We start from the raw sequence: 25815 nt of genomic DNA, 5'->3' as shown, positions 1-25815 counted from the left end.
TGAAAGTCTCTATAGGAGAACAGTGGTGACAGATAAGATCAGCTTTAGTGAGGCGAGGTCTTTGAAAAGTAAATAATGAAGATCAAGTTTGTGTGTTTGTTGATTTTCTCCCTTTAAGGAAGAAATGTTTTTCATTTGGAACTTTGCCCCCACACAATGGTTAGTTGCCATATGCAAGTTTGGGTGAGAGTGAGTGGCAGTGAGAAATGTATAACCCCCTGAAAGGACAAAGAAAGTAGTTACAACAACTCCTTGAGAGGCCACTTGGAGGGAATATGGCGGTCTGGCAGTGTGCAAGGAACTTTTACGCACGGCTGAAGTTTTTTTGCAGCGTGTGCGCGGCAGAAAGAAAGTAGATTCACCAGGACACTTACTGTTCTTGCACCGGGAGACAGTGAGCCGTTGGATAGGTATGGATTGGTGAGGTCTGGGATCATGAGGAACGGATAGCCAGGGTAGTGGGGACTCTTAAAGAAGCCACCATCTTGCTGTCTCCTCAGCGCTGCAGGGACAGGGGGGAAAGTTGTTAGAAGGCGCATCTACTAACTAAAGCGCGTAAAAGAGAAGCAAAGCTTCACCTTCACTGAAGTACTCTCTTGTTTTCTCATAACTTTCTGAGTCTGGTCTGGTTTGGGGGCGCCTCTCTGCGTGCTGCAAGCACAGGAGGGCAAACTGTGAAAACTCTCCACATTGGGTGATTACTGCGCGCTGGGAGCATTTAATAACAATTTACCTCGGAGTCAGACGAGCTGCTGTTGTTTTCCGACTCGTTCACGAGGGACGACTTCACATCATCCAAGTCCCTCTCCGCGGAAACGTTTTCGGATATCTTTTCCTCCTGCTCCCCTTCGTCTTTGAAGGGGATCATTTCATCGTTGGCCCCTAAGTCATCCCCGCCGCCTCCGTTCAGTTGAGGCATGTTTGCACACCAGTCGATCAGCTCAAACAAGACCAAAAATACAAAATAAACACTCGACAACAGTTTTTTCCCTCTCTTTCGTTTCAGTCCAAACTGGTGCAGTGAAGTAACTACAAGAAACAGTTCATGTTTCAAAACTCCAGTTCCATCCTCAATTCTCGGTCCATGGCGCGTTCCTAAATCCACAGCCTCAAATATCGGTGGAAGTGTGACGTTTGGAACCGTGCGCGCTGCAGCTTTGCCAAACTTTCGCCTCCTCCGCAGCTCGTGGACAACTTTGCGGTCCTTGCGTGGATCTGCGTGCTCCTGAAGAGTCGGGGCTTTCTCTCTCCTCTACAGAAACAACCCAAGCGTCGGGGAGCCTAGTCAAGAGCGAGCAACACGTCTGATCTCATCTTCTGACATCCATGTGTGACAAAACAAGACGGAAGCGGAAAAAAGTGAGGAAAAACTCCGACTTTCTTTTCAAACAGAAACACTTTTCCTAATTCAAGAAAGAAGAAAAAAAAACACGACAATCACAAAGTTTGTTTTAAAAAAACGCACAATAAAGGAAAAGAAAACTAGTGTGTTTTTTGTTTAAAATAAAAAAAAGAACCAAAATAAAAAAAAGATTCAATCAACGGGTCGCCTCTTCCATCCACATTGCTGCCGGGGAATGCGCTCCGAGAACTACTTGGTTGTTGAAGTGGAAGAAAAGCGCAGTCTGTCCGTAGAGGAGGAGTTTGCGCTGAAAACCGACACTTCATTCACCGCTGCGCGCATCAGCTATTCTTAACCCTCAAGCCACCGACTCACAACCACCACGCAAACCAAAGTCAGGACAGCGAAGTTTACGACCTCCTCATTAACTAATATTGCTGGGCTTTGTGCGCAAGTCACGTGATCTGGCTAAAATAAAAACTATTTGGCATGCGCCCATATTTTCAGTCCGGCTCAGGGTAGACACCGGAGACCAAACTGCCTCCAACTGGGTGAAGATGACAGGCCTGGTTTTAGTGACAAACTCATAATTATACATTTCCAGGTAAATTGCACGCCTGTGCTTGCAGACAATGCGCGCCAACACCTGGGATAAGCTTTACCTATTGTGGCCCAACTATAGGCATGACAGTGAGGCAACAGGACGCGAAAGCTGCTGGGGTTTGTGTGTGACAGGACATGCCTGGCCCTCTCTTTTTCTCATCCCTCCTCTGTGGACTGAAGCGCATTGCTCCATTGTTGATTTGAGGAACAGGATTGTTGGGCTGGTTTTGCAAGCTGTCTTGGAAAGGACAGAGGAAGTAGTTCCTTTTTTTTTTTCTTTTGTTTGGTTCCTGTGGAGTAACTTACTAGATCTTAATCATACACTAACATAAAGGTTTTCCAATAAGAAAAAAGAAATTACAAATAGAATTTAACCCTTGATAAATTATTTATTTAGAATAATTTTCGGCCTGTTTTCCATTTTTGCCCCATGACCTCAGACTTTACCATTTCACAAGCTGCCTGTTTCAGAAAAGTACGTCACTGATGTTGTTGACTGAGTGTCAGCAAGCTGAGGGGTTGACTGACAATTCAGCAATCTCCATGGACCTCATTAGATCCCCTGATTCCTTCTGGGTGTGTGCATGTGCACATGCACTTTACAGCTATATACTGTACACATTTTGGTTCAGCTGCACACTGCTTTGTCCCGTAACCTCAGTGCAGTTGCTATTAATGCTTTTTCTTTTTGTGCTTATTTTTTTTTACTCCGATGAATATTTGGCCTCGGGCCCGCACACCATTCCTTGGAGCTAAAAGTTGGAGGCAGGCACATTTTCCGTGCACATTTTTTTTAGATTTAAATCCCTTGGTTTCACATTGTTCCCAGACACCCTTTAAAAACACACACAAAATGTATACATGTTTCTGTATGATAAATTCACGGTTTCCATCCCAGCAGGTGTAATTACGATTATTCAACGTTCATGCAGCACAGTCTTATGAATGATTTACGGAGAAATCAAATATTAAAACAAGCTAAAAGGGGAAAAAAAGATAATGACCATATTCGGACACAGCTCCCTAACAAATCTTTGAAACAATGACACCTTTTTTAAAAAACAAAAAAACAGACATATGCATTTCCAAAAAGTAAAGCATAATTAAAGGAACAGCTTTGTGATGAAGCACATTGAAGAGACTAATAGGAACACATATAAAGAGACTTTTAGTGTTGAGTGTTACAGAATGAAGCTGATTTCTTCCTAAAATCCTTATTCCTTTGGCACAAGAGAATTGTAATAATTGGTGAAAAGTCATTTTACTTTCAGCATGTGAAATAATTCTATTATATCCCCCCCCCCCCCCCCCCCCCCCCCCCAGACTGACTGCCTTGTTTGGGGGAGATTGGCTTAAACCGGGAGTTGATGAGGAGTCATGAGAGATGCGATCAGCCACAATCTTAGCCTGGGGGCAGATTGACTGGTGGACAGAAAATTTATTCAGAGGGTGCTGTCCCTGCATCTGCCTTACTTTGAAGTTGCTCTCTCAACTCTGGCATGCCGTACGTGACTGTGTGTTCAGTTTTTTTTTTTTTTCTCACTAAAGAGAATGTGAAAAAAGCAGGGATGCGGCACACTCACGCCTGGGTTTCTCTGAGTATTCTGTGGTTTGCATGTTTCACGGCTGTAATGGAGGAGAGTGTACAGCAAAGGTGGGGAGAGATGCTGCGTGCCAATCCATACTCACTTTGGAGAATTCAAGGTCATCCTTTCATGTTTTGCCAACCATCGGTCAATCATTCTCCAATCAGGCTGGTGCTTAATTCAGGAATAATTCCCATCTCCTCGCCACGTCTCCCTCTCCGTTCTCTGTTTTCAGAAATGTTCAAGCAGTACGCTCTGATCTGCTGCAGTGTGTCCAACATGTTTTGCCAGGCCAAACCCTCCCTGTCAAGTTCTCTCATAATACCAGCTAAAGTGTGTGCAGGACATGTCAGATCACAAAGCGAGCCACTGTTGCCTCTGTCTGTCTCACTTCAGGAGATTTGGATCTCAGTGATTGTCTCCGATGCATAAGTCATGTTCTTTCATTCATCCACGCTGCTGAATAAAACGTCTTTTTTGCTATATCTTAAACAAATCTAAACCAACACCGCTTTGAAATGGTTAAAACAGTTCAAGCTACTCTCGTCCTGTGCTGCAACAAACCAGCATGTGAGCTTCAAACTGTTGTTTCATGAAGCAACATGATGTCCAAAAGGGACAGTCAATCATCAGTCAATATAAGCTTTGAGCTCAGATATATGAAAAAAAAAAGTAAATATCCTAATCAATATTTCTTCTTTAGTGCTTCAGTAGATGTTTTTGTTGCGTCCTCCCTGCTGCTTCTGCCCCAACCAGTTTCTGTCCTCTTGTTTTGGGATTTCCTGCTCTACTGCACTTTTAGCTCATCTAATGAAGATCTGCCAATCCTCTGTTCAACCATCTCTGCCTGTCTGTGCTGGTTTGGATTCTCCAACATCACACCTATCAGGACAAGCACAAGAATTTTCTTAATTTTTTTAATTTACATTTTCTCCGTTTTTAACATTATATTTCACTTACAAGGTTATATAACCTGTTGTCAGTTTGTTTAATATTTTCCTGTTAGCTCTGTATAAGGTGACCTTAACTGTGTAATTTCATTTTATTTTGGAAACTGATTTGTTACACAGCCACACACATTACTAAGACAGGTAAACGCTACATAAAGAAAGCTGGGATTTGAACCATGACCCTCTTTCTGCGATTCGTCCTGGCTAATGTAGGTCTGTACATGAAAGGATTTTAATTTTGTTTTTAATTTTTACCATTTTCAAGGAAAGTACTTATACTTTCCTAACACACGCAGCTTTCAAACTGTAAAAATGGATAACATGCATGTTGCTCACCTTTTTTTTTTTTTTTTTTTTTTTTTTTTTTTACGAGGTCATGTCCAAAAACACCATTTTATCAGAGTAATTACCACATGTCTTTGGTGTTTATTTATCCAAGACGTGGTTAGATCCCAACACACAAGCATAAAATTGGAGCCTGCTGCCATATAGTCATTACAGAAGCATCAACAGATTTGCAAAACCTGGAACTTATCATTTGTTGTTTCAGGCAAAGGGCAGGCTCCAGTGCTGATCTTACTCAACTCTTTTGCATCATGACCACTCCGGATTAGCTCACCTCCTCAGTCATCAAACTAAGTCTGAATGGGAGTGCCCAGCGCAATCATGGACCTCACAAAAATAACCTCATATCCGTTTTAATCCACAGAAAGGTCCCCTTTCCAGCCTGGAATGGGCGTAGATGGCATTTAAGACTTTGTGAGGTTATGATTAACTGACAGTTTTTTATTGCTTGAAGGGTGTAACTAAAACACTAAACTGTGAACAGAATAAAAAATACATAAAAAAGGCAAGGCAATTTTAATGGCATAGCACCTTATGTACACACAAAAGGGTTTTACAGAAATGCATCAGCTTTGGCAAGACACAAAAAGATCAAATGAAAAAAAAATAATGCTAGGTAAATACAACACATTTCTAGAGAACACACATTTGATATTGTATAAAATCTGTAAGAGATCCATATTTTAAACAGAGGCTGGAGAACAGAGCAACATTCTAAGTTTGGGACTTACATTTTGGTTAGCATCTAAGTGCAACAGAGTGGCTGGTTCCATCTGTGTACATCATAAAAGCAGCTTCACCCCGTCTGGTTGTGTTTCCAGGTTCCATGCGTTTATTGCTTCCTGCGGGTCTCAGAACTCTGCTGGGTTTGTGTATCACTGATATATTTGACAGGTTGTTGATTCCCACATCATCAAAGACCCACTCTGATGAAAATTGTGTTTTTAACATGTTCTTTTTGCAATTTTTGTTTTATAATGGAGGACACATGTAAAGAAAATTAAGCTTAAAATTTCTGAGTATTTTTTAATTCAAATTCAAAATTATTTTTAAATAAGTTTGTAGCAGTGGTGTAGAAACTACACTGGACGGGCCACAACCTCCCTGCTCTTCCGATAAATCCTCTCGTAGACGATTAGATCCATGTCCATCTTTGTTTTCTAATCTGAGCTGGAGTCTGATTCAAAACTGTACGACTGGATAGCCTCAATATTGCTCATCATTTTTGTTGCACCAGTAATGTTAGGTTGGGGTTGTGAGGGGCTGTAAGCTAGCAGGAGAGCGTGTAAATGGATAGGTACAACTTAGAGGCGAATTTCAAATGAACTACTGCTGCACTGCAGAAACTATTTCTTGGAAAGGTTTTTTGATATTGGCATGTGAGATAAAACATGTGAGATAAAACTGCATAATCCTAATTGGGAATACTTTTACAACAGATAAAAAGATGATCAGAGAGGAACTTTAAGTGAATTATGAACCAGCGACAGTACTTAATTCAATCTAACGATGAGGCAGACTTTAAGGAAACATTAAATAGCAAAAAGTTCATTAAAAGAGATTGAAAGACTGCAAAATAAGATAAGCTCATTATGATAGATTTCTCTAGTGCATCATTGACTGCATGTTTTAGGAAAGATAATGCATCAATGAACAGGTGAATTAATAAACAGGCATTGTCCCGATGACAGCAAATCATTTATTTTCCTACAAAGGATGTAATTTCACCAGAAAAAGAAACTTCAAACGTACCCAAGCCCTGCAGCGGGGATTCACGTGGCTGCTGAGACGTACTGCCTCACACCTCTTGTCTGAAATACATGTTCATGTTTTTCTGTGTTGCGGTGGATGCTTTTAAGAAGCATTATTTCTGAGAACTTCAAAGCCTGCCAAAAGCACTCTCCTTTTCAAGTGTACAGCAGCTTGAAAGAGTACTTATATTTTCCAAATGGACAGGAAGAGGCCCTCACTGGTATTGAGGTGATGCTAATGCAGTTGGTGCTAGCCTTTTTTTTCTCCTTCTTTTCTATTTCTTTTTCAAGGGTGACTCATTTTACTGCCCAGGAACACAACCTGTGTTAAAACTAATAGTCTTTTACAGGCTTCATTTTATATGTCCTTTAATTTCTCATTATTTTAAAGACAAGAAGACAAATATACTTTTCATTTTGCTGTGTGTCCATATGGAAACCTGGCTTTTATGGCTAAGGGGAAAAAAACAAGCAGAGCCAACAATGCCCACAGGTCCTCATGGACACCATTTATAATGTTCAGCCCAGCAATCTAAGTACCACAATTGTCTGAACAACCTGAGTTAGACTTTCCAGATGCTGCATGCAGGATTTGTGAAATTCCCTGGTTTTATTGATCCATTTTTTACTTGCAAGGGCTCCGTCTTCAACTGTCTGTGTTTTCTCAGCTGAGGATGAACAGCACCGCTCCTCGGAGGATTGGAGATCATTCCCCGTGATGTAAACGCTGCCCAAGTCAGAGGCCGTTGACTCTATTTAATACATCTGCCAGGGTTTTTATGAGTATGACACAACTGAAATGGTTTGCATTATGTGTGAACCATACGTTCCGGCTCGGCATGCATGGCAGCAGACAGCTGGAGGTAACTTGAGTCCGTCGGTCACTTATCAGCCCTGGCATCCTTGCCATTTCCCGTAGCCATCTTTAAGCCAGAAGAATCCAGTCTTTGTTTTCATCTCTATGTGCCCTGTGTTAACTCAGCAGCCCTGTGCTGATTGTTGCTGAGATATTAAAGAAAATGGTAGATGTGTCTTTGTCCATATTACTCTGTCTTGTGACTTCCAGGCTTTGTGTATATGCGTGGATATGTGCGGGTGCGTGCATACACATGTCTGTTGAAGTCGTGGTGGTGGTGGTGGGGGTTGCGTGTCTAAGTTTTAGGGAGCAGCTGCACCTGCCCTGTATGTCAACATCAGGGTCTGGAGCAGACACTCAAGAAGAGAGGTGGCTTTCACTCTGCTGGCCTCACTGGAGTTGCGTATTTCCAAAAACAACAATGACCACGCAGCAGCGCCGGGCCACGGAGCTTTCAGGCTCTATGGGCTTGGCGCCTGCTCTGTGTGGCCTTGAGATTATCTGCCAACTGAGCCTCCACATACAGCCTCATTGGACTTAGTCAGGTCCCCCCTTGTTCTTGTGCTTCTAAAGTTTCCAGGATGCTTTTTGACTGTCTGTTTTACACATAAGAGGCATGATCCCCCAATGGGATTGTTATGAGGTTACCAGGGCGGTAGCAGAGGGGTCAGGGAGAAACTGTCAGTCTATTTCCTTTCTCTGGCCTTGGGAAACTGCACCACAAGACTTGAGTATTTTTAGCATCCTCGCTGGTTTTTATCTGCGAGTATCCACAGCAGAAGACCAACATAATCTAGGACTTTTTTTTTTTCTCACGGATTCCTTATTATTAGCGTTGTCTTTTTCAGACGGTGCGTTCACTGCCTATAGAATGACCACATTTGGTGCGCAAGTGAGTGGGAAATATGCACAGGGCCTGGAAAACATCATCTTTATGTGTCAGTCTTTAAATCTCGTATCGCTGGACGTGTCTGGACTGATGGCTGGCTTACACTCGGACATCCACAACTGGTGATTGCTGTTTGCATGGTTATGATATAGGTTAAGACAAATGCGACTGTTGTGTAAGCAGATTTTGACATCAAATAACCAATAGTTAACAGGATTTGTGTTACCTTGAGGTAGAGTCAACTGTTTCAGACAGATTAGGTTGCGAATGAGCAGGAAACAAAAAGCGTTGAGAAGAAAAGGCGTGAGAACGATTTTGGCAACAGGTAATAAAGGTAAAAGAAAAACCAAACCCAGTACCTTTTTGGTTCATTTCATGGTGCGAGGTCACAGCAGGTATTGAGCTATCGTGTTCATCTGAGAAAGCCAGTTTCTATAAACCTGCTGGACGGTCATGCTCATTAACATTCAGACTGCATTTACACAGAACATCCTGAAAAACCCAGATGATGTTGCTCGCTGACATGTCTTACCTGCTTCACCACATTTCTTTCTGTGTTATCTCTGAGCCTATTGACAGCACTCTCTCTGAAGCGTGAACAAGTTGCCGTTCATCTGTATCTCTCGAAACAGCGGCTGCATGTTTGTTAAATAATCTAAGCGTAATAGGACCAATGTAAATGTTGGTTTTCTTCATCTCGAAACCATGTGGGCGGCCATTACTCTTTGTTCTCCGGCGACAGTCTCTGTTTGTGCTGCAGCTCGTGCAACGAGCACAATACTTTGTGCGGAGCTTGTACAGTGTGTCTTTTCGAATAGATCACGGTAATTAAACAGTATTTCATTGTGTGATGGAAAAAAAGAGCCATTGTTGAAACAAAACACACTCCTTTCGGACTATCATTTAAAAAAAATAGCATGTCAGACTGCTCACAGCTAAGGAAATCGTAGAATTTATGATATTCCAGCCAAGTCCGTGTTCTGAAATGGCTAAAATAAGTTCATAGGTTTAGTCAAATGTGGTTTCGTGCACCTTTTTTCCTCTATTTACTGAGTACACTTCCTTACCGACAGATAAAAAACTGGTTTCAACGCATTTCACACTTGGGTAATTATCTAAACTGTTGATCTTTCGTTTTATTCCACAATGCAATTATCACTCTGCGAATGGGAAGGTATGTGTTAAGAAAAATAAGTTTTGGCTCACCTCTCTGTTTCGCTGGACTCTGCAGCTGCGTGTGTGCAATGTGGAAAACAAACAGTGCAGTGCAGCTGGGTTTCTCAAGACACCCAATGAGGGAATTTTAATCCCCCCACTTTTTTTCTCCCCCACTTTGGCATCAGTTAGAGTTATTTGGTCATAAAGAAAGGAAAAGCACCTCACCATCTGAGAGGGATTGGGAAGGAAGAGCGCATACGATGCCAGAAACCCCTGTTGAAGACTTAGAAACGCAACAGGCCAGGAAATGAAATCCCCAATAGGTCAAAGTGCTCAAAACACAGAGGAGGCCAATTAACTGAGAAGGCGACACGTTTTGGGAATACCTGCACAGCTCCTGTAAGTCTGAACACTGGGGGGGAGACGACAAACAAACCAGTGTGCTGAGCTGGAATTTCAGTGATAATATTCAGAGTAACAGTTTTATCACTGCGAGGCACAGAAGTGTTACCACCAAGTGCCAACTTACAAGTATCTCTTAACCAGGCCTGCAGTGTGCTTCAAAAAAACAAACCATCCAGAGATCCTCAAACCATTTCCAGCTGTCACATCTCTGCAGCAGTCTAAACCCTAACCTGATATGACAGGGCGAGGCAAGGTGAGGGTCAGCCTGTGAGGAAGATTCATAACATGTAACCTAAACTAGGAGCATTATATCCATAATTGCCTGTGGTAGACAAATTAAGATGTTGTCGTGCTGCACTTTTTTGCTCTCATGTTTCTCCCGTCACTTTCTCAGTTTACAAAACTCCATAAGTCTTTAAAATTAATTATTGAGGTGACAAAAATGTGTGCATGGGCAGCAAATAAGTACACAAAGGGGATAAAAAAAATACTTTTTTTTTTAGGAAAATGGGATGGCAGTGTCTGTGTGGTAAACAGGCTGACAGCTGACACCGAGTTAAGGCTTATCTGTCAGAGCTCAAGCAGAAACAGTCAAAGCTTTGGTCCTGTTGGATTATTCAAATTCAGTCATGTACACATTTTATTTTACTTCTTGTTATCAGGCTGGTTTGTTTACTTTAAACCCCAGTGTGGTTAGATTCTATTATGGCAAAACTTTATTTTGTAATATCCCTTTTTTGTTTGTGTTTTAAACAACGTTGGGCAGTAACTGAACAACGTGAAGGAAATTTGTGTTTTTGAGAATCCATTATCCAAAAATAATCAAGCACAGGTTTAACAGTATTAGAAACCCAAAAGTGTTTGCAGCACTGATAGGTTTCTTTAAGTGTTAACTCATTGAACTAAACCTTCACCGTACTCTAAATCCTCCTGACTCCTGACCTGTCTGCAAAACCAAAAATAGATTCAAATGTAAACAAACACCCGCACACAAGAGCTAAACACCATCAATCTGTCACAATCATGTATTGATTCCAATTGATTTAGGAGAGCTAAAGCAATGCATTGTGGGAAAAGCAATTGAAACCAAGGATGAAACTGGAAAACCTGGACTTTGAGATTTTAAGTTGTCTTTTCAAAAGGTGAACAACTGAACAACTGAAAAGCTGCACAGTGGCGCAGTGGTTAGTGCTCTTGCCTTACAGCTAGAAGGCCCCCGGTTCAAGTCCCGGCTGTAGGACCTGAAACAGAACAACATCAATGGGGGACCTTTCTGTGTGGAGTTAGCATGTTCTCCCCGTGCATGCGTGGGTTTTCTCCGGGGTCTCCAGCTTCCTCCCACCTTCCAAAAACATGCTTCATGGGTTAATTGGTTAATCTAACTTGTCCCTAGGTGTGAGTGTGAGAGTGAATGGGTGTGTGATTGAGGACATTCTACTGTGCGACAGACTGGCGAACTGTCCAGGGTGTCCCCACAAGTGGATAGGCTCCGGCAGCCCCATGACCTGAAAGGGTCAAAACGGAGTAGAAAATGAATGAAAAAAACGATGAATGATGATAAACTGAAGAAAAAATTGTTAAAGGGAGGTGTAAATGTTATAAGGTTTCCTTGAATTTCCTTAAATGCAGCATATTCTCTGGTGACGCATCAGCAAAGATAAAAAAACCGAAGATTCCAGTTAATTGCAACTTTGGAACACAGATGTTATATGTTGATGCAAAGAAATATCTTCAATTATGTTAAATTAATCTAATGAAGAAGCTTCTTTTTTTTTGGAGTCATGCAAAACTACTAATGTACAAAATGTTTTATAATACCCTGTTTTACAATAATAATTTTGTAAAAAGCTAACTTTGCCTAATTTTTAAGCAATGCATTATAAATAGAAATGAATAGAAAACATCTACCCTAAAATTTAGCAAATAGCACATGGAGCATTTCACCTGAAGGACAGACACTGACACAGAGAACTGCACTTTGGTTTTCTGGATATTTTTGTAGATTGCAGAGACAACATTGCAAAGCAACAGTCATCTGGAATACAGCTCAAAGTTCCAGTAAGCTCCATAAAAAAGACGAATGTGTCCCTGCGAATACCCAGGGAATAGCACGCCGACTCATCCCAGTCTTTCCGCACACTGAGGCACAGGACCGGCCACAGGCCCCGGAGCAGCTCAGCGCACCGTTAAAGAAAAGAAAAAAAAAGACCACACCTTAAAAACGTTCAGTGAAAAGTCTCCACTCCAGCCAGTAAATAGAAACTTCTACACGTGTAGCTAAACATCATCTGATGTTCTTTTTATTTTGGGGAGGAAGCAAAAAATACTTTTTCAGTCAGAACAGTACCTCTGGTTAGTTGAAAATATTTCCATGTTCTTTGTCACAGTTAGAATCTCACATCCATCAGTGCTCAAAGCTGGTGGACAAGCATCACAAAGTTCAAGCAAAGTTTTGACCAGATTTTTCTTGTTTTTTTGTTTTTCGACAGTCATGACAAGCCTGACACTCTGCTGCTTAGATTCAATTTCCCAGCTTTGCACAGAACATCATGTGGACTGTCCATCCAGGACATGCAAAGAATGTGAAATAGTGAAATAGCTCCAAACACAAACAAGACAATCAGACATATTCACTGTGGTCTTTGTCTTGATTTCATTTCCTGAAGTCCTTGATAATGACTTGAACATAAAAAAGAAATGTTGTGACATGAGAGGAAGGATAAAATCATCTATTTTAGTCTTTTGTTTCAAAGGGATATTTAGGAGTCTGTGTGTGATATTTTTTTTAATCCTTCTTCACCATCCAAACCTCTTACCTCCCCCTTTGGGCTTTTAGGAGCATCCTGTGACCTCTGACCTTCTGGACAATAGAGGCCAGGACATTTCCCAGTGAGTGCCGATGGAGCCAACAACAGGAACATGAGGGGTGCTCATGGGAAACAAACTGTTTATTGTGCAGCAGGATGGACAGCCCCCCCCCCCCCCCCCCCCCCATCACCTCCCATGCTCCAGTCACTCACTTTCACACACAGTCTCAGACGGCGTCTCCACACCTCTGCAGAGTAAAACCTTGTCAAACAACAGGTGGTGGTTTTAAAAGCCAAACCAGGATGCAGCAGTTCTGCTCAAATGTCATATTTTTTGGAAGAAAGCGTGCTTAAGTGCTAGCATCTGGCTGAAACAGAACTAGAAGTCAAGAAGAATGTTTCTCCTTTAGCTGGGTCCTAGCATGTTACAGCTACACACATACTTCATGCATCATTTATTGTTAAATCATATGTTCTCTGTTGATCCAGCTGTTTCTGTCTCTCCAATGTCTAAAAACAATAAGCTCATATTTACTACCCAATCTAGCATACCAAACAGTTTGTTGGTAGAGCCACTGTTTTAAAGGAAATCCCTTCTTTGTCTCTTAAGGAAGTTTAACAAACTGGGAAAAAAAACTGAATTTACCACCAGAGCTCAGATAGCTGTAAAAAAAAAAAATACATTTGATAAGACAGAGTCACCACTAAATGTATCAGATAACACTCCGCACTGGTTATTACCAAAGCTCTGGAGACTTTCATTGCAACAGCGACGCAATAAAACGGTTTCCAAAGCTGTCAGTCACTTTGCCAGATGTGTGGTGCAACACAGAGAGTCGGAGGGCTCCAGGGATTTTGCTCTAAAAGTGTTCAATCCCAAAGGTTCTTTATGACTACACATGTGGTTCTGTTTGTGCTCCACATGATGCACATCTGATAGAACTGGATCAGATGAGATGGGCACATGGAATCTCTTTGCTGTTTCTCAAGAGAAAATGAATTATGACAATCTGAGAGGAATCCGAGATTGGCTAAATTGTGTGCTAGACAACTATTTACTAACTGCAATTTAAAAATAATATTTAGCTTTTTTCAAGTTTTTCATACCAATTTTTCCAATTTGTTTAAGTTTTTCTAATGCATTTAATTAATTAATAGGTTGAAAATTTCAAAAAATCTAAATAAAATGTCTTTTGGAAAATAAAGCAACATAAATGCAGACACTTTACAAAATTTACATTAAATTTTTAAATATTTCCCACAAAGAAAATAATGCATAAGCATTGTTTAGCTGAAATTAAAACAAATTAAAATTTTTAAACTCTAGTCCAGAGTGAGAACTTTCATCAAATAAATCAATTTAGGCAATTTAATGAGTACAAATTCAAAAAGAAGAAGATTTAAAGAATAATTCTGAGACTTTCCAGGTCAGAGGCCACCTTAACACCGACAAGCAAAATCAAATCACAGCTAAGGAAATGAGCCATGAAACTCTGATTGCTCCACACATAATGACCCTTTTTTTCCCAGTTGCTTGGCTCAAGAATTATTTGATTGTGCGGACTGCTGACTTCACTGCAAACATGAGCACTGCTTGCACACATCGCCTGTGTGCATAATCAAATCAAGATCACTGACACAAGGAGCGAACAAAATATCTCTTAGTATGTGAGAACAATGAAGCTTTGTTCCACGAGAGAGCGAACAGACTGACCGAAGGTAAAACACCTCTGGAGACAGCGAGCCCAGCTTGTGCTCAGCATTAATTGGTTGGGCTTTTATTGGATAATTTCAACATTAGGAAGGCCCATTTAAGTGAATTTTGAAAATGACACTGAACATATGTGCTTTGTTTTTTTGTGGCCATGGGAATAAGGGCTACTGAAGGGATCGCAGACACAGTCTTAACATAATTGCCAACCAGAGTGGAATGCTGCCTGTTATGCGTTTAACTTTCATTCAGGGAAAAAAGATAGATCACGCAGGTTTGCAACAACCGCTAAGTTCCTCAGGGTCAAGTAATGTTCTCCCTAATTCTCACCTTTGGGTCATCCACCACTTGGGAACTTGGGACACCAGTTATGTAACTTTAAACCGTTTGGGTAAAGGTGGGAAATTCTCTGTGAACATCAGTGATCAAAAACATACACGTTTGTAACATACGAAATGCCCGGTAACATCAGAATCTTATTCTGGGAGCAAAGAACACAGAGTTTGAAACACACAGAAGCAAGATTTTAGAGATTTCAGAAGAAAGGACAGCAGAGCGAGCCAAAGGGGCTTGGCGAAGCAACGCTTAAAGACAACAAAGCATGGGCTTGACTGTGGCTGAAAACCTCATGCTGATAAATTGCCTCTCCAAGTAGACAAACCTCAAAAAACAAGAGCCTTGCTGCACAAGACCAAAACTGCTACCTCTGCTGCTCTCTGAATCTGATTACTAGCAAGCCCTGAGGACAGGCAGGTCATTGAGAGCACGGAGATGAGCAAACAATAAGATATTATCTGAAGGAATCTTCAGTTTTCCAAAAGGAAAATGGTCCCTCTCAGTATCTCGTTGAGGGTAGGATCCTCAACCTGACACTGAATCAGCCATTTAAGAAGAATGAACACTGCGTCCCATTCATACTTACTCACTAAAATAATAAGAGCTCTTTTTTCACTCTTGTTAAAGACACATAAAGGGATGCTCATGAGGCGTTGCAAGACAAGGCTGCGGAGAAACCGGAGCACGCAGCTGATCCAGATGAATGTGCCTTTACAGTCATTGGGTATTGAATGAACAAATCTACTGCCTCTTTTTTTCCCTCTCTTTTCTATTGTACACGTGAAGAAAACACACGTTTCAGTCCTTTGTTTGCTGATCAATTGTCATGCAAGTTGGCATCTGAAATACACAAATTTGAGTGAAAGGCTCCATTTTTGTGCCGACATGCTGTTTTCTGTCTGAAAATAAACCTGGTAAAAGTTTGAGAAACATTGTTTGGGTTCACACTCCAAAGCAAATTAGGTACTTGCCATTTCCAGTCTTGTTCTTTTCAAACAGTGACATCTTGTGGACACCTGGCCTCATTCCACTCACTGAACACAGTTTCTGAAGGATAAAGACCCACTCCAATGAAAATGGTGTTTTCAACATGTTTTGATGGCCTTTTTCTCATGATGGAGGACATATTTAAAGTAAATTAAGCCTAAAATTGCATTTCTGAGTTTTTCTTTATTCAAATGGTTGTGAACTAGGAGCAGAAGAAATCGTGATGTTGAAAAAAGCTTGTGGTTGTTATGTATAAACTACAATCGGCAGGCCACAAGCTCCCCGCTTCGCTGCATTCGGATGCATCTGACTCAAAACTGTACAGCTGGATATCTCCAATATTGCTCACCATTTTTGTTGCATTAGTTATGTTAGAGCTGGGGTTGTTGAGGGGCTGTAAGCTAGCAGGAGAGCATGTGAACAGATGGGTGATGGGAGGTGGGGTGGGGTTGCTCCCCACCAACAGTCCCACCCACAACTCAGAGGTGAATTTCTAATGAACTCCTACCACTTTGCAGAATAAGTCCTAGAAAACAATGCAGTTTTTTTTTTTTATTTTGGCTAAAAGCAGCACAACTATAATTAAAAGACCACAGGGAATGCTTTTATACTAGATCAAAAGATGATCGGAGTGCGGATTTAAGAAGAGGTTAAAATATGAAATAATGAGGACGATTATATTTGCTTACTTTTTGCTTTAAATTTGATGCTTTTCATAAGTAAAAAAAACAATAATAGTGATAAGAACAAAACTCATGATTACCGGTAGCTTCAACGTTAAAATTTCAACGTGTAAAAGAATCATTTCAACAAGGGTTACCTGGTTTGACCTTTAGGCTCTATCACTGTCAAAAGATTGTGTATCATTTTTCTTTGTTGACTGGTGAATGTAAACGTGTGTATTGTTGTTTTTATCCTGTTGACTTGTAATGTGATCTGTCCAGAATGTACCTTGTTTTTCACTTTGCTTCTCACTTAATAACCGTTGTAAATATTACCTGTAAAACTGAAAATAATGTAGGCGTCAAATGATGAGTGAAAACCAGTATGTCAAACAGGCTGAGGGTCCTCAGAGTCTTGACAGTTTTGAAACTTCTCAGAGAATTTTTGCATTTTTTCGGGTGTGTCAGTGGAAGGCAGAACAAAAACTGATCGTCTGCTGTGGAAACAATCACCTCTAAGAGCAAGCTTTCCTGCAACCAGATCAGTGGTTCTCAAATACTAGGTTAGTGACTCCTGGGCACTTGATGGCTCCCCAGGGGTAAGCTAAAAAATCTGATTCCTTCCTAAAAAAAACAAACAAAAAACAACATTTTTAGCAATAATTAGTTTACAGAATAGTTTGGTGTTCAGTTGAGTCTTGTAGCCTGTTTTATAAAACATCTGCACTTATTTTCTATCTTTTTAAATGTTCCCGTGATTCAATTAGAACCAAATAAATTAAAACATGTTTTGCAACACTGATTTTTATTTTAACAAAAGAAAACTGCCTTTAAATTTTATTGTCCTGTTCAAGCATCCTGTTGTTGTAATCCTGTCAAGGTTCTCGGAAAAGTACTTTTCTTAAAAGATGAGCTATCTTGAACTGGTAACTATACAATTGATGAATTTTAGGGGAACATCAATTTGTGCAGGGAGAAAAAGCAGAGGACTACAAACATCTATTAATATTTGCTGCAATCTGCTACAGATCTTAATTAGAGTATGGTGACAGGTGCAATGTTCTTTCGGAGTTCTCAAAAAAAGATTCCCTCTCATCACTTTTTATTACTCCTTGTCCTTGTTGAGTCCTATTTCAGTTTAAAAAGAGAAATTAGGAGATTGTTGAAGGAGATTAGCCCGCTCACTTTGGACAGCAACTGATGAAGATGCACTACAAAAGTACACTTTAGATAACTTTTTAGACTGAATAAGGGGTGTTGTGTGCATGTTTTGCATCAGCTTGACTTTGTAAAGGTTATTCTTGAGGATATTTAGCTGCTAAGTAGCTTTTTCAGTTCCAGTCCTGTGATATCAGACCTGGATAATTAAGAATCTCCTAAAACATAAGAAAATTATGATATTTCAGATGTATTATTTACATGTTGCTCAGCACTTTTGATTGGTTGAGTAGTTTCTGCGTCACTTCAAATGGTTTGCGTTTGCGAATCGTGAGCTTAAGTGAATCGCTCTTTTTTCGGAGAAGAATGGAAATTAAGATAATAAAGGAACCATTCAACCTTTCAGATTGATGAATTCCGACAGCATTTATCATGGCAGTCATTTAGCAACTAAAGGGACTCTTCATACGTCACATCAGAAGAAGAAAAAGCAGAATTTGGGCAAAACTCATTATCCTACAACTGGTGACAAGCTGAATGAAAAGGTCTGTTCAGTGCTAGGGATGACCCTGCAACCCCAGCTGTTAATGGTGCAAAGAAGAAATTAAAAGATGTCCAGAATATAGTAAACAACACGACACATTATTTTGTTGAGGTGGCAAATTCAATGAAAGTAGTTCAAGTCAGTTTAAAAAATACATTTAATTACCTTTAGTTTTCCCTTTTGAGACTCTATTTCTACTCTATTTCTATATTTTTAAAATGGTTTGACACCAGATTTAGAATAGATAACGACTAGATTTGTACTCCATCACATTAGTTTTTCTGTTAGATTGCTCCACCTGCCTAGTTTTAAAAAAATCAGCATTAAAATTAAGGTTAAGATCATTTTGTAATGACAAAACAAGCTCGTACAAAAAGTAATCTAAAGTTGTATAGTTACCAACCAAAATATTGTTCAATCAATTGCCAGGTTGATTGTTATTTAACCAGCTAACTTTGACACTGTTTTACAACAACAAAAAAAATCTGTGTACTAATCTGGACATATTGTTCAGTTTGTTCCTTGGTTCAGACAGAAATAGAAGAAAGAAATTTAAAAAAAAAGAAGTTTGCAGGTCATGCTAAATTCGCTAAGGTAATTTAGGAGTTCATAGATGCTGCAATTATCTAAAAGTTCTCAAAATTGGTAGTAAAAAATTTAGAAGCAGAAAAAATAAAAATTATTATGAAATTTGCTGAAGGTTTTGTCGAGATTTCTAAATTACACCAATTTAGTAGACATGAGTAAATAAAAATTGGGTAAAAAAAAAAGAAGTTTGTAGGATTAAAATTTTCACTAAATTATATTAATCACAAGATGAAGCTATTTAAAATTTGATTTAGACGTGCTACATTTAAACAGAGAGAAGAGGAAAAAACGTTATGAACAAAGTCTCGCGACAGTCACACAATACCGTTATGAGAAAGGTCTCGCGATACTCAGAGATTGTCAAGCTCCAAGAAGAGTAGAAATCGGAAAGGGAGGTAGCAAAATATCTGTTTTTTGTAGTGTTGTAAACGAGTAACGTATAATTTAATATTGATTGCATTGTTTATATATCAACCCAATCATTCTTTTAGTTGTACATCAATTATTGTTCAGTGAGATTTTATAGTACGCGACCACAGAGTTCAAATTGTATGTGTGTGGTGCTAACTGTTAGCTGATAGGCTAACTAGTACAGCCATTGAAGCAATGGCGTTGAAAAGAATTCAGAAGGTGAGTGTTTGTTTTCTTTATTTACCAGAACTACTGTGAAGTTGACTCGTTGAAACAGTGTCGGACATTTTGTAAAGAGATTGAATCCGTATAACAAATTGTGAAGCTCGAAGTAGCCACATGACATTAGCTTAATTTCTTGTGTTTTCTTCACTTCAAAGTAATTCTGAAGACAAAGGCGAGCTAACCACTTGGCCTTGTTGTTGGTGCATTGCTACGGCAACAGTGCTTCCCAATAACAAATGAACTGTTTGGTTATGTAAAAGTTGAATTTCCCTGGCTCATGTCTGGTATATCTTTGCTAAGCACACTAATGGCTCGTGTATATTTATTTAAGAAGTGAGGCAGTGTTATTAGGCTAATATGTTTGCTAGCTTCAGTGTGTTAGGTTCATAGCCTGTCCGTTGGATCGGTATTCTACTTAAATGAATTGTTACAGAAGGTTTATTTGTGTATGCGTTGGTTTACATTGTGATAATGTATATACTAGTCGCAGAGTGACAGCTGCCTGATTGTTGCCAAAATTGAACCCTCGAGTCATCGTTGCCATATAAGGAATTGCAAATGGGGCACTGGAGCAGGCTATGTGTGTATTTATATAACAGAATAGATTGGCGTCTTTTCTAGAGATGTTAAATAACGGGCTTAACAAGCGTTTAAGCTTCTTTTTGTGTTTCTGTCTGTGAGGTTAGTCGAACACGAATATCTGAACGCTTTTGTTAATTTTTCTACTGCGAGCAACCAACTCAAACTCCTTTTTCATTGGTTCTTTTTATAGACTGTATAATCAAGTTAGGCAAACTGTAGTTAAGATCCATGGGCTAATCAGAACTTGACATAAAAGTTTACTAAGTTTTTATTTGATATCAGCTAGAGATTTTCCAGTACGATAGGGAATACATAAAATATTTTTATTTGAAATGTATCTTAAGAAACAACAACATTGTTTTATTTTAGTTGATTAAATCATATGCTGTCTTTCATGGTGTTTTGGCTTTTTGTCTTCACATAACTTTTCAAAAAGCTTTTTTATTTATTAGAAAAAACACTAATTAAAATATGACATGAAATAACCCATTTGTAATAGATATATTTGTATCTAACCATTAACTTAGGTCTAATTACTACTAAATCCTTACTTATTCACTTGCTCATTATGTAACTTCAATAGCTATTAAGTTTGTAGAATTAACCTTAAGGTATTATTATTTTTATTTTCTTATTGTGCCCTTTTCAATCCATTTTTTCAGGAACTCTCAGACCTGCAGAGGGACCCTCCTGCCCAGTGCTCTGCTGGACCTGTTGGAGATGATTGTAAGTCCTTAAGACCGTTTATGTTTTTACAGTATGAATTCATTCTAAGTATTATACTGTATTACATTTTACATTGCAAATATAGCACACAAAAAATCAAGTAATGTTTGTTTTTTCTCTCTAGTGTTTCACTGGCAGGCAACAATAATGGGTCCAGTAAGTGCAAACCTGAACGAAAGTTAGCTCAAATAAAGTTGTATATATAAAAATAAACTGTTTTTATGTTTATTTTAACAGAGCGACAGCCCATATCAAAGTGGAGTGTTTTTTCTCACCATTCACTTCCCAACAGATTATCCTTTCAAACCACCAAAAGTAAGACTGCTTCTGTTTTCCAATAATAATGCACAATATATTGTTTTTTTATTATTATTATTATTATTTTACTTCATTTGATCTTGTCCGGTCTGTAACTTTTCTCTTGGTTCCATTGTTGTGTAGGTTGCATTTACAACAAAAATTTACCACCCTAATATCAACAGTAATGGAAGTATTTGTCTGGATATACTGAGGTCACAGTGGTCACCTGCACTCACAGTATCAAAAGGTAAAGGCTTAAAAGAAAATTAGTTATATATTTGTGTTCTGAGTATTTAAAATTGACTTGTGAAATTCAGCCCCAAAATCTTTTGTGTGTGAAATGTAATGTTTTAGACAGCATATCAGTCTCCATGGGTTCTATATGAAGCATTCTAAAGTTTTTAATGAAACTGTTTTTTTTTAAATCATAGTCATTTTATTATTACCGATTAGTTTTCTGTTCATGTTTTTACTTTGGGACATAAATGACTTGCCTTTAGGAAACACTTGAAGTGTCAACCAGCCGTCTAATGTCAAACCTACTTGTTCTTGTTTCTTTCCAGTTTTATTGTCCATCTGCTCTCTTCTTTGTGATCCAAATCCCGATGACCCACTGGTACCAGAGATTGCCCATACATACAAAGCTGACAGAGAAAAGTGAGTCCAATGCAGAGTTTTGTCCAATTCTCAGTCATGCCAATTAATTCTCTAAAACAACAAAGAAGTTCTAAATGATACGCTGCAGCCAAAGAGAGTTAAAGAAATGCGGAGGCTTCTGGGATTTTGGTCAAATTCTACTCAGTGACTGGTTTGCATTGGGCACATTTTGAAGCCAATGTAGATCTCAGTCATGCCCATTGTCAAGCTGAAGCTCTTTTTAAATTCTGATCTCGTATATCGAATAAAATACTATACAGTGTTCCCTTTGTTTATCACAATCATGAAGTAGGATTACAGATGTGTAAAGGCTCTGAAATTGCTCACTACACTCTTTATACCCTTTTATCTGACAGAAATGAAGATTTAAACACCTTTCTCTCTTGTTTAAACTCTGGAAGCTCAAACGTTCCAAGCAAAATAGTTTATAGAATAGAAGGAATGATCTGCATACGATTCAAGATTTGTCAATTTGGAAACTAAACGCATTGTCTTCTGGAGACATTGCACTGAGAGGATTGATTGACAGGGTCAACAGCCAATCAGTATGCAGAGCACAATGCACTATTAAAAAAAAAAAACAGGCAAAATTGCTCTAAAAAAAATCCTTGAGACTAAAAAAGGTGAATGCAATAAAGCAAGGGAACAGTGTCAAATATACAGTTTTTACAAAGTCTTACAAAGAAAGAAAAAAGTTTGGAATTTGGTTCTTTCTCTTGTTAAGCACCGTTTACTCTGGACCGAGTTCTCAAAGCCCAGAAAAGAGTGTTATGTCATTTTATACCCAAAATCTTTAATTCTTTTTTCTTACAGGTACAACAAGTTAGCAAGAGAATGGACGCAGAAGTATGCAATGTGAAAACACCAGCAATATCAAAACACAGTTGAGAACAAAAGAACCAAATGAGCAACAAAGGGGAAAACAAACAAATAAAACCGTTACAACTCTCAGTGAGGTACAGTGCCAGTTGGCTGTTTGTGTGCTGATCTGCTACCATGTGCTGTTCTTCATGACCTGTGTGGATCTGCAGAGAAGAACCCAACGGACTCTTCAAAGCACTCCCACGCGGAACACCGGAATTTCCTCCATTCCCTAAAAAGCCACACTCAAGACTTAAAACCATTTATCCGTGCTGTTGTCGTCATCATTGTTGCAATTCACATGCTTCATTTTCTGTATCCGTGAGTCAGGTCATTGTGCTCCTGGGATGCAAACATTTTGAATTGGGGGAGATCTGCTCTCCATTCGCTCAGAGTACCATCGGCATGGAACTGGATGTCGTGTTCTGACTGTGTTTCCATGTTTTTAGAGGCCTTTCTGTGTTCCGTTTTTGGTGTATGTGCAATTGAGACAAAAGCCCCCCCACCCCCCCTTTTTTTTTCAGTGCAAAATGGTGCGGTGCCATTACCAGCAGCTTACCTGTTGGCACTTAACTGTCTCTACCCTGAAACAATGTGAAATGAGTAATCAGGAATGGCTTTTGAACATCAACGCCGTGAAACAAAAAGAAACACTGGAGGGCTGCCAAAAAGCCACCTGGGATTTGCTGTGGTGGGTGAAACCCCACCTATTTTCCCTGCACATATGATTTCCTTCTCATGCATGGCGAGCAGTGGTATGTTCATCACACACCGTATGCAGCAGTCATTTCACTACTAATGTGTGGCTATGGAAATAGTTACCTTTTGGCATGAAGCTTAGCTGTTTGCCTCCTCAGTACAGTTACTCAGGTATCTAATCATATCATCAGCCTTGAACGTGCACTGGCCCATGTTATCAAGCCTCTTTAAAGAAAAGCCTGGCTCTACGAGTTGCATTCATGCTTAGTAAGAATGAACTCTTATTTTTTTTTTTGTTTTTTTTATCCAGGTCTCCATTTTCATTTTTCTTTGGAACGATCCCACAATCTTAGCTTTCTAGAAGTCTTTTGTTTGGATGAAATGGCCTCTGATGTCACAGTCCCTTGTTTGATAGTTGGGGGCTTTAAAAATCCTTGGCATCTTGCAGAATCAACTATTTTAAGTTAATTATAGTAACAAAATAATGCAGTATAATGTTAAAAGACTTGTTAGCTTTTTTGACAGGTTTAAATTCTTTATCTTTAATATATATAAGAGCACATTTTGCTTCATTTGGAAAGAACATGGTAAAACCTATATGCTTTAGACATTTAAATGTTAAGTTTAAACTCCCCCCCCCCCTCATTTGGTTCATATGGAGCATAAACGTGTTATTATGTAATAACTTCATTGTAAGTGCTGGAATATTTACTTAAGTTGTCACTCTAGAATTCTGATGCTGCCAACATAAAGGGAATTATTGGGTTGTTTGCTATTGAAGCTGAAGAGATTTCAGTTCATAAAATAGTTGAGCATGATGGATTTTTAGAATTTTTATTGAAAATAGTGACATGATTTGGGTTCTGTATATGGATTGTTTTCGTCAGCAATGGCTGCTGAAGCAAATGACAACAGCCTCACTTTCCTCAAAAGCAGTATGTTGACATGTTATTTTCTCTGAACGCAAAAGCTTCAAGATCTTAGACGTATTGCAGTTGTTTCCGTCTCTGTGTGCGTTAACGCTCGTTAATCTGGACCCTTGAATGCAGCTTGAGTTCACAATGCAGGTCATGATTCATGGACTCCCCCTGTCCAGTGTGCTTGCTCGGGTTCACATCGGCATGCTTTGCACTCTGGAGAACCTTTTCACAGCCATTTTTTTTCAGGCATCAGGGATTTCACTACAATTCATCTGCCTAACACCTCAAACAAAATTTCTAGCCTTAACCCTCATTTTGTATTTTTAGACCATGTGTCATAGACTGTAACTCTGCCTATAGGGCTGTGATAGAAATGGAAACTCGATTGGAACGGCTCCAGTACGTGAACTAGTCTGAATGCAGACCTATACTCAAGACATTTAAGTTTGGAATTCAACTGTTTTGACTGCCATCAACATACAAGTCTTCAAACAGTATTGAGTAGTAACAGACATTGTTATAACAAGAATAAAAGTCATCTTGGTTTTTGTTTGTCTGTAGTGGTTTTTTTTTTAATTTAAAAAATCTGCCACTTGATTATTAGTGAGACGGGATGAGTCGATGCTTTCCAAATTTAAAGATGATCATTTTAGATCATTGAGACGAAAACAAAAAGTCTGTTACTTGAAGAATTGAAAGAAAAATATATCTGTTGTGTTCTAACAAAGAGAAACATCCTCATGAAATTGAAAGGCTCAATTATTATCAACCATTAATTGAAACTATAGAGTTTTGTAATTCATGTTGTCATCACAGGAGCTGTAACCATAACAAGCTGATGTTAAACGTTTACACTTATATTTGCATCATTTTCATTTTCCCTCCTAGCCAAACTGTTTTTTTTTTTTAATGAATTGATATCAAGGAGACAGAATTCCTGTTTATATTTTATTTTTTGTGTTACAAGTCATTGAATTTGGATGAAGGAAGGTAAAGGAAACAAAAAGCCAACATTCTGAAAATCAAATATTACAAAACAAATGTGTATTTGGTTTAAAGGTAAAGGTCTATATATATATATCTGACATTTAAATGTGTAACACTTGACACTGTTAGAGATTTTAGTGTGACTAATGATTGCATCGGTTTCTCATTACAAATATGTTCTGGATGTATTTACAACAACAACTAAAGAGGTCATTTAAATATGATTCTTTTAATAAACACATTCATGCAGCCATTCTGTCTTTCATTTGTGGATGAATCCTCAAATAGCTTCTTCTGAAACCACTTTGGTCTCAGCAGGCCCTTATTAAAGCCTGAACAGGAAATAAACGTAAAGAAAATCAAAGCAAGGAGAACTGAACACAAACTCCATAATTGATCATGAAACAAGGAAAAATAGAGGTTAAATGTTATTTTCCAGTTGAACCATCTCAAAAGAATTTGAGAAGTTTGGAATTATTCAAACCATTTTATAAATTATTTTTTATTAGTATGAAACAAAGTTTAATTCTAGTTGTATTTCATTACGTTTCTTTCTCCAACCCCTTAAACAGGCTTTGAATTTGAGCTTTTATTAATAGAAAAATGTAAACATCTAACTGAATTTTAAAAAAGAAAGTTAATTCATCCAGATTTTACTATTAGAGATGTTATAATTTAGTAACAGAAACATTGTCATTCAGTTTTTGCAGCTGGGGGGGGGCATTATTTTAGTTTAGATGATCATCTTTGGCTATTTATTTATTTATTT

The 25815-nt window shown here is 38.9% G+C and overlaps 2 protein-coding genes across 4 annotated transcripts in view; one reads left to right on the top strand and one right to left on the bottom strand.

Moving 5' to 3' along the window:
* The window catches only part of tcf7l1 (transcription factor 7 like 1), a 30402-nt gene extending 28683 nt beyond the window's left edge, over positions 1-1719 (bottom strand). The window contains exons 1-3 of one of the 3 annotated variants that reach the window (XM_020705586.2): positions 734-1719; positions 579-651; positions 375-502 (exon numbers count right to left, since the gene is read on the bottom strand). In XM_020705586.2, the coding sequence (XP_020561245.1) occupies positions 375-502; positions 579-651; positions 734-919 (387 nt within the window). In that variant the 5' untranslated portion in view covers positions 920-1719. The remainder of the gene's footprint in view (positions 1-374; positions 503-578; positions 652-733) is intronic. The other 2 variants (XM_011479088.3, NM_001252248.1) reach the window with 2 other exon arrangements.
* A 17287-nt stretch (positions 1720-19006) lies between these two features.
* On the top strand, positions 19007-25299 carry LOC101172587 (ubiquitin-conjugating enzyme E2 D4). The gene is made up of 7 exons (XM_004072495.3): positions 19007-19308; positions 20559-20622; positions 20747-20778; positions 20860-20937; positions 21064-21169; positions 21486-21579; positions 22393-25299. Exons 1-7 carry the CDS (start codon positions 19285-19287, stop codon positions 22436-22438), a joined length of 444 nt encoding a protein of 147 aa, XP_004072543.1. The 5' UTR covers positions 19007-19284; the 3' UTR covers positions 22439-25299.
* The last annotated feature ends 516 nt before the right edge of the window (positions 25300-25815 follow it).

This window comes from Oryzias latipes, chromosome 9 (genome assembly GCF_002234675.1).
Source record: "Oryzias latipes chromosome 9, ASM223467v1".
In the NCBI taxonomy this organism is placed as follows: Eukaryota; Metazoa; Chordata; class Actinopteri; order Beloniformes; family Adrianichthyidae; genus Oryzias; species Oryzias latipes.
This window is presented reverse-complemented; position numbering and strand designations above follow the sequence as displayed.

Excerpts from the sequence above, each read along its gene's own strand:
- LOC101172587 (XM_004072495.3), top strand. The coding sequence starts at position 19,285 with ATGGCGTTGAAAAGAATTCAGAAG. Across the intron at positions 19,309-20,558 it reads CGTTGAAAAGAATTCAGAAG|GAACTCTCAGACCTGCAGAG; the intron begins GTGAGTGTTTGT and ends CCATTTTTTCAG. Across the intron at positions 21,170-21,485 it reads TGCACTCACAGTATCAAAAG|TTTTATTGTCCATCTGCTCT; the intron begins GTAAAGGCTTAA and ends GTTTCTTTCCAG.